The sequence below is a fragment of the Gadus morhua genome, chromosome 21 (genome assembly GCF_902167405.1).
Source record: "Gadus morhua chromosome 21, gadMor3.0, whole genome shotgun sequence".
NCBI lineage: Eukaryota > Metazoa > Chordata > Actinopteri > Gadiformes > Gadidae > Gadus > Gadus morhua.
Genome location: NC_044068.1, coordinates 17,238,057 through 17,247,082, shown reverse-complemented (window position 1 = coordinate 17,247,082; position 9,026 = coordinate 17,238,057). Strand labels below are relative to the sequence as shown.

Sequence of the window (9,026 nt, the reverse complement as noted above, 5' to 3'; positions counted from 1 at the left end):
TGAATTGAAGTGAAGTGAACGACAGAATTGGCTGATATATATATATATCAGCCAATAGTGTGCTTGTCAATTTTGTCGGTGGGCAAAAAATGATTGCACATTTCAAAGTCTGACAAGGTTTGAAATAATAGGTCTTGTTCAAATGGGAGTCAAAATAAATACTTTTAACAAATCCCATTCTTAGTCAATTATAGGCCATACGTCCCGAAAAACATTTTAACATTTGAAAGTGTTTTGTTCTTCCTCTCTCAGACACGTGAATGGGTCTTTTCTCAGATGTGGATCCCCGAACAACCCCACACAAACCCTGGCGAGGAAAAAACGAAGAGGGGTGAATGTTTATTATTTTGTTGATTGACATCGTGGTTAATCGTCATTATTCCTTATCCTAACGAGCAGAAAGTGAGATGGTTCAGTAATCCTAACCATTCAGTGGTTCCCCTCATCCCAGATTATCGAGAAGAGGCGCAGGGACCGGATTAACTACAGCCTTTCGGAGTTGAGGAGGCTTGTTCCCACCGCCTTCGAGAAACAGGTGAGAACTTTCACTTCTGCCTAATTCCCTCCTTTGGGTTCAAATTGCTTATTTCAACATACATGATTTGTGTAGGTGTATTACTACACCCCGCCCTTCCCCAAAGTAATAGAGAGAGACCATTGTCCTATTACTTTTCTCAATGCATCACAACCCCTAATTGGAGAGCGATTATGATTAATTAATACATGACATTGTAATTGCAATACATTTGCAATACATCCAATGATGACTAATAGACAATTAAGATAAACTGCTTAGGCTCTCTCCCTTCAGGCTGATAAGTTACATCGTTTTTTAACACAAAAACGATATTAAAATTTTATATGATATAAATATCAATTGAAAACGATCAAGTCCAATTAACAAATTAAACTGGAATTTGTAATCTCGAATTTCCGATACAAACCAAAAATATTTACTCATAGAGGAGTGTTAACAATATTTGGAGAGTTAACTTCATAGAATGCAAAATAAACGTCTTAATTTCCTAATAACCTGATACCATATAACAGAGAACTATTATGTGACGTTATCTAACATTACATTAAAAGGATGAATAAGCTCTTTGACCCTTAAACTCGTAATAAAAGGTCACAGGTTCCTCTCACAAATTAAAAACAAGTTTTATAAAACAGGATTCTTTCCTAGCCTGCAACAATACGCCAAGCTGTGGTGAACAGGGTGCTGTGTCTATAGGATGTGTGTGTCTATTCCATGGCCCTTATCGTCGTGGAAACAGTGATGTCACGGCGCTCCTGGCATTCTGTGCTGCTGTTTGATAAACCGACAGACAGACTAACCCCACCCACTAACCGGTGCTAACTCCGCCCACTAACCGGTGCTAACTCCGCCCCCTGGTCCCTGCAGGGCTCGGCCAAGCTGGAGAAGGCGGAGATCCTGCAGATGACGGTGGACCACCTGAAGATGCTCCAGGCCAGCGGGGGGAAAGGTGTGTGTAGGGGGGGTGGTCTGGTTGTGTTGACCTTCATCCTTGATTTTTGTACTTGGATCAAGTGTCACTTATTCCGCAGAATGCACCCTGATACCTGAACACAGTGTTCATTTACAAACTGTTTCATCCAACTTGAAAGCCAATTTTACACACCATTTCACATCAAGTTAAAGTTGTTCTCTGTTAACATCACAAGCACAACAGGGTATTCGCTAGAAAGAGTTAGAAAGTCATTCAAGCAGCAAGACAGTAAACCAGCCATTCCACCAGCCAGTAAGATAATAAGTAAGTCAGTAAGACAGTCAGTCAAACAGACAGTCATCCAGCTAGTCAGCCAGTCAGCACTACAATCAACACAGCCAGTCAGCCAGATAGTCAGGCGGTCAGTCAGTATAAGTCAACCAGCCAGTCAGTCAATCAAAACAGCCAGTCAGCCAGATAGTCAGGCGGTCAGTCAGTATAAGTCAACCAGCCAGCCAGTCAATCAGACAGCCAGTCGGCCAGACGGTAGCCCAGTCATTCAGTATAGCAGTCAGTCGGTCACCCACTGTGTTTACTGGCATTGGGTCGGATGAAGCAACACCGCAGCCATTCAGTTTGACAGGAGGGGGGTGAGGTGATGGGGGCCGATAGGGAGGTGGGGGCTGAGGGACGCCAGTCCGAGGCCGCCTCTCAGAAGCCGCCTCTCGGCTCCGTTTGTTTGGCAGGATGAAAGCACCTGTGGCACGCAACACACACACACACATATGCAAGCACACGCACAAAAACATAAATGTGTGGGCACACACACCAACACACACAGGTCTGCAGTCCCCTTGCTACGGAGGGACAGGAGGCTTCCTGAAGAGTGTGTGTGTGTGTTTATGAAGTGTTTGAGGATCGCATGCACACACATGTTCAGATGCGCTGGTGCTTGTCAATGAGTGTGTGCTTGAGCGGCTGCATGCTTGTGTGTTTATGTGTCTGCAATTGGCTTTTGTGTTATGTAAAAAATGGTGATATACAGTGGACGACTGCTTCATCCTGACAAGAAATAAACCCCTCCCTACCCCTCCCTTTACCGCCTGTCCCTCGCTCCCTCAGGTTATTTCGACGGCCACGCCCTGGCCCTGGACTTCCTGTCCCTGGGCTTCAGGGAGTGTGTGTCCGAGGCCTCCCGCTTCCTGGGCTCCGTGGAGGGCCTGGAGCCCAGCGAGCCCCTGCGCCTGCGCCTCCTGTCCCACCTCTCCTCCTGCGCCTCCCACCGCGACGCCGCCGCCATGACCCTCCTGGCCCCTCCTCTGCCACCCCCGACGCCCCCCCCGCCGCACCACCACAACCACCACCACCACCATCACCCGGCCCCGCCCTTCCCCTGGACCGCAGCGGCCGCCGCCATCGCCACGGCAACCGCCTTCCACTCCTTCCCCCCCCCCACCGCGTTCGGACTGAGCGTGCTCCCCGGCGGTGGGGCGGCGGGAGGAGAAGGAGGAGGTGGAGGGAGGGGCTGTGGCGGTTTCGCCCCCCACAGGATGGGGGAGGTGTTGCAGCGTAGCCCGTCGGTCTCCACGCTAAGGTCCTTCTCCTCCTCCTCCTCCTCCTCCGACGTCACCTCCACCTCCTCGCCCTCCGTCTCCTCCTCTACCTCCTCCCTCAGAAGCTCCAGCCTGCTCTGTTGCACCTCCTCATCCAGCAGCTCCAGCTCTCTGCTGCCCCTCTCCCCGGTGGTACAGCCCTCACCCCTCCTGCTCTCTGGCGGGTTCAACCACGTCGCCTCCTCCCTCCCCCCTTCCTCCCTCTCCTCCCCCAGCCCCCCCATCTCCTCCACTTCCTCTTCCTCCACCCCCCTCACCTCCTCCGCCCAGTGCAAGCACTACAGACCTTGGGGGAGAGAGGTTGGCGCATGCTGACCCCCCACACACACTTTACTGGCTACTAGCATCCCCTAGCTAGCTAGTTTAGCTCAATAATCTCATTTATATGACTACATTCTAAGACACACTTACTGTTTTATCTGGCTGGTTTAAAAACTGCTACCTACCAAACCGCCTTACTTTGCTGGATTTATAACAGCTGGTTTGTAATCGCATTGATTAACCAGGAATAACACTGAATGATTGTTGTTGAATTCTTTTACACGCCTGCTCATTTTTATGGCTCAACAGATATTATTCACAAGCAGTTTGAGTGAGTCTGGCGTTATCACTGAGGTTTACCAGTACAAATATTAAATATATTTTATATGTTCTTATAATTTTGTTGTTTTTCAAATCTCTACGTTTTTTCATTTTCTTCACAAAACATTTATAATTTTCAATCTAACTGCCCACAGGGATGTTTGAAGATTTTTTCAATTTAATTTGAGTTTATATGTACGAATGTGTTATGGTGAGATGAAAGACGTTACAATTCATTAAATCATGCTTACTAATGTCTAAAAAAGCAGTTGATATTTTCATTCAGCAACGAAATTGTAAAGAAATGTAAATGTACATTTTTACCTTGTTAGCTTTTCTACAAAGAAAAAATATAACAGCTCTTCATCAAATGTTTCCAGCTTAACTTTAACTTGATTAAATCCCTACCGATCCAAAGACCCATCTTTATTATGTCAGGAAAGAAAGAGGACTAATTTATCACATGTGGCTATGAAACGATAGCATTCATGTGAATCCCATAATCTCAGTATCTTTTCTCTGACAAATCAACACACAGTGAGCTGTTGTGCTCGAACAGATGAAAACCATGATGAATCCATTCTTCAGATATGTGGGATCGAGAGAGAGAGAGTATTTTGTCAGTTCAGTCGATTTACACGCTGGAGTCACCATCGCACTGTTGAGCCATTATTGTAAGAACATCGTCGTCACCAGCATCACTTTCTTCCGTCTGAATGAGGGGCCCTCGAGGGGTAAGGCAGCTGTCCCTGCCAGGCCTGGCGAACCCTGCCCGGTCAGCCCTCACCTCGCGCTGGCTTGTCCCTTTCAAGTGACCGACACTCAATACGCGAGCGATCCTGCGGGACGTCGGTCGATTAATAATAGTGTGCTTCTCTGCAGCATCCTCTTTTCATCCATCCCAAATTACAAAATAGGTTTTAGCATTAGTTAAATAAAGTTAGGATGTCTATTCGATGTATCACACTGTCAAAGTGAAGTGGATTTTGCCCCTGTGACCTCATCTTTTGGTTTTTCTAGCTCTGGCAAACACATTTTAAATCAGGAAGTAGGCCTACCTATTTGTTTATAAAAGAATGCATAAGAGGCAGCATTACCTACATTTATTTAATCAAGGTACTTTTTTTACATGAATGATTTTGATACCGCTTAGCAATTAGATAGAGAGATAGACCTACAATAAATGTTCAACAAAGCATTTTTGAAATAACTTGACAATTATTACAACAAAACAAGTAGCAAACAAACATGTGGTCTGGGAATCAAAGGACCAACAACTGGAAACAGACAGGATTAAAACAAAGAGAGAAGCTCTCACAAAGAAAACAATGAACAGTCTCAGAACATAGAACAGGCACATGTATCAAGTATTACTGCTTCATCTCCCCCACTCCGGAGGGGGTACTAGGGGCTCAGAGGTCATCTCCACCTCTACAGTGTCCTAACTAGGGGCTAGGAGGTCAGCGCCACCATGTTGTTTGGACTTAAAATCTCAATCCAGTAGCCGTCTGGGTCCCGGATGAAGGCTAGATCTTTCATCTTACCTGCGATGGCGAATGAACAGACACACTTGAATACAATCGATCGATTGAGGTGTTTATAGGTTATTAGTTGAAAAATTGGTTATTTGGTTTGATACAGTTCAGTACATTGTATCGATTGAACTTGTTGGTTGGCTAGTAGGTTTGGATCGTGAGCACCATCTACTGGTGAAAACTAAGACATGCACAAAGCAATGTAAGGCTATACTTCCATTCCTCTATGAAGACACTGGTGGCGTATAGAATAGGTTCCTATTGGAACAGTTATATAAGTGAAAACCCACCAGCTTCAGGCTTCTTGACAAAGGTCACTCCTTGAGCTTCAAACACTTTGCAGGCAGCATAGACGTCAGGAACGGCGATGCCAATATGGCCTGTGGGGGAGGGGGTTTTGGAACATAGGATTAGGCTACATACCTACACACCCATACAACCACAAACAGACAGTTAAGGGCTGAATAGTACAGTGCAACACATCTCTTTGTGTGGATTCTTGTGTCATTGCAGTATTCCAAAAATAATTGTATGTAAGAAGTGTATGTGTGTCTGCATGTGAGGGTTCATTTTTAGAGGAATCCAAGTAATTATTGTGACTTACACATAACACAGCTTTTAAATGGGTGTGGGGGGAATAGTTTGTTTTCTCAGATCATGATGTTTTCATGTTCCTGTATTCATGTGTACTTCCTCACCGAAGCCTCTCGGCTCTGAGTTTCCATTATGATGAGACAGATTCTCATCAGACTCCGAACCCCAGTTACTAGAGAGAGAGAAAGACATAGAGAGAGACATAGAGAGACAGAGAGAGATTGAGACGAAGAGAGAGAGAGAGAGAGAGAGAGAGAGAGAGAGAGAGAGAGAGAGAGAGAGAGAGAGAGAGAGAGAGACATTTTGAGATGGCAGTTGCTTTTTGATGGTTTCATTTATGTTGCTGGTTCTAAAGGTCAATGGTCGCTTAGTATGAGTTAGCCAGAATAATGTTAACACATCACGTTCTAGAAAGCTGACAGTTCAAGTAACATTCATATTGATAGTTCTAGTCAGAAGATTGTAGCCTACTAAGGGAGGTTTATGTCCATGGTTCTAGCTGTCCGATGGTACTAATTAGATTTGCATCTTTGGTCAGGTGATAACTTTACAGTGGGGTAGTTTTCATTTGTCAATTGGATGCACTACTTAGTTCTAGTTCAGTGGGAAGAAAACGAACGAACGCCTGCCTAAAGATATTTTTCTGCACTTCTTGCAATGCAACAGTGGTCAATGGGGAAACCTCCCCATTAGGTTAAGTGGGTTTCCCCACTTAACCTAGGTATTAGTAAAAAAAAAAAAGTTGAATTTCACTGATCCAATAGTATATAATATTGATCAATGTCCCGTCTTTAGACCATGAGTAATCTGAACAAAATCCTATTTCTTCAAGGTATTTAGTTGTGCCCCCTTTCGAGGGGCACAAAATAAACATTTGCACCCGGGCATATCACAATGATGTTACGCCACTGGGTACTGGTCAGTCAGTTGGAGGTACTGGTTAGTCAGGTAATGTTATTGGATCTAGATAGTCTGAGGCACTGGTCAGTTAGGTTATGTTACTGGTTCTCCTTACTGGGTGAGCTCTATGGTCCCCCGGCGGGAGAAGGTCCAGGCGGTCCTCTCCTTGACATCCGAGGGGATCTCTGAGCGCTCCTCGTAGCCCAGGAAGTAGAAAGAGAAACGCATCGAGGGAAAATCGATCTTCTGAAGCAGCCTGCAGTAGACCAACAACAGGAAACATCACTTTAACCCCCCTCCTGCCCGAGGAATGATACACACTCCTCTAGAATTTCCTCTTTCTCTCTACCTATCTGTGAATATCCTTATTCCTCCCTCTCCATCTGTGAGCATCCCTCTCCCTCATACTGGATGTTACTGCCTCTCTCACTCACACACTGCACTTTACAGTCCCCCTCTCTCACAGACACACACTGGATGGTGCTGTCTCTCTCCCTCCATCCCGCCTCATCTTAATATGATATCTCTTATTTGGATACATGACTACATTGACAGTTGGTAAAACAACAACATCAATGTGTTTTTTCTAATTCCTGGATTAAAACAGCTGAGGTTTACAAAGAAAATAAACTGGTTTTTAAAAAGATATCCTTTGACACAGGCATTAATATAGAGGTACATCAGGGAGAACACAACTGCTTTTACAAACCAGTCCACACATCTTTCGTCTATTACCACAAAATCCTGGAACTGAGGAGAATAAGAAAATAAGAGGGGGAATAAAGAGTTTGAAAACTCACGTCATGCCTAAAACACGCGTATAGAAATCTAAAGACTTCACTGGGTCTTTGACTCTCAACATGGTCTGCTGCAACATGAAATCCTGCAAAGACAACAGAGAAAAGGTTGTGAGTGGCCTACGGGATGTTCAGGGCATGTCACTACTTGCAAGAGTGGAAAGAGTCTTTCCTATTTTAATATAAGAATATTAACAGTCCAGATCTTCTTCTAAATCGATAGGAAGACCAACCAATCTTATGTCTACTGCTTAAATAAAGTAGGCTACCAAACTATAGAGCTGTCACATTTGGTTTTACTTGTATGCAATTCTCTGCATGACTTGCATGACTGACTCATCTCATGTACTCACCTGAGTGATCGGGTTCCCCTCTTTGCACGCCTCGGACACCGCTTCGTCCGTCAGTCCTTTCATTTCTATCGCAGCCTACTGTGTTTTGAATTCAGGAATGTTACCGGATCCTTTTATCTAATTTATAATATCTTATTCGGTTTACTCGTCAGAGGTGTGTCGGTTTTAAATGAGGGCAAACATGTCGCAGACACGCCTGGTTACATATCAACGTATTTACAACTAAATAAAGTGATCTCTTCGTGAAGCTGGCACCCTGTAGTAGTATTGATGGGCAGGCTGGTGTAAACTGGTGCTGGGGACATTAAGCGGAAATGGCAGCAAGGTAGATAAGACTCCGTGGCCGGTGAAAAAAACACGTTCTGCGAGTTTGGGCAAGTTGCGCAATCTGGAATTACTGAGTTCCCACCCCCAAAACGGTACAGGCTCTTTCTGAGTTATGTTGCTCTTGAAACTGGCTGGGTATGATGTACAACATATTGGGGGATTATATTTTGTATGTATGTTATGACATGTTCGGTCTTTAGAATCATGGCGTTCGAGGGGTTTTGTTTCATATAGGTGTAGTCTGCATCGGCCTTATCAAATACCAACATTGAAAAGCAAATGTTTCTGTGAAATGATTGGTATTTTTCTGGCAACACACTATGGCATTTTTACAGAGTTTTTTTTATATATCTATATCTAGATATAGATATATATATAGCTATAGCTATAGAGCAGGGATGGGCAACTGGCGGCCCGCGGGCCGCATCCTCACGCACTTAACTTTTATTTAATATAACTCAAAAAAAAAAAATATATATATATTGAGTTACAGAAAACTTGGTTAAGAAAGAAGAAAAGCAGAGTATCTGTTCATAGAATTCAAAGGCAAACCCATGTGTCTAGTTTGCTTAGAAGCGATATCAGTCATGAAAGATTGCCACTGAAGTCGCCACTACAAATGCCCTGAAGTGAATATCATGCTTTGTTGGGTTTGAGTTCATTGAGTTGTTGCACTTAATGTTGGGCCACTGTTTTTCAGTTTTCTGACATCATTGAATGATGATGTATGTGAGCCCTGATCAAATAGTATTTAGTATTTTGATCACTGATCAAAATACTAACCAATCATGCGGCTGTTTGAGCATGGAAAACATGAAATGAATGTATGTTGGTTCAATCAACATACAATACATAGGTTATGAATCTGGAAGAT

General features: G+C 44.1%; 2 protein-coding genes across 3 annotated transcripts in view; one reads left to right on the top strand and one right to left on the bottom strand.

Moving 5' to 3' along the window:
• The window catches only part of hey2 (hes-related family bHLH transcription factor with YRPW motif 2), a 4,859-nt gene extending 796 nt beyond the window's left edge, over positions 1-4,063 (top strand). Inside the window, exons 3-6 of the mRNA XM_030345796.1 lie at positions 253-331; positions 452-535; positions 1,406-1,487; positions 2,574-4,063. Coding sequence (XP_030201656.1) covers positions 253-331; positions 452-535; positions 1,406-1,487; positions 2,574-3,379 — 1,051 coding nt within the window. The 3' untranslated portion in view covers positions 3,380-4,063. The remainder of the gene's footprint in view (positions 1-252; positions 332-451; positions 536-1,405; positions 1,488-2,573) is intronic.
• On the bottom strand, positions 3,803-8,194 carry LOC115534664 (lactoylglutathione lyase). Of its 2 annotated transcripts, none has more exons than XM_030345803.1 (6): positions 7,826-8,131; positions 7,476-7,558; positions 6,791-6,931; positions 5,880-5,947; positions 5,472-5,561; positions 3,803-4,485 (listed from the first exon to the last, which is right to left on the bottom strand). In XM_030345803.1, the coding sequence occupies exons 1-6, from the start codon at positions 7,886-7,888 to the stop codon at positions 4,469-4,471; spliced, it is 462 nt and encodes a 153-aa protein (XP_030201663.1). In that variant the 5' UTR covers positions 7,889-8,131; the 3' UTR covers positions 3,803-4,468. The 2 variants fall into 2 exon arrangements, with proteins under 2 accessions (XP_030201663.1, XP_030201662.1); XM_030345802.1 differs by lacking the exon at positions 3,803-4,485 and adding an exon at positions 4,735-5,190 and having other exon boundaries at positions 7,826-8,194.
• Between the last annotated feature and the right edge of the window lie 832 nt (positions 8,195-9,026).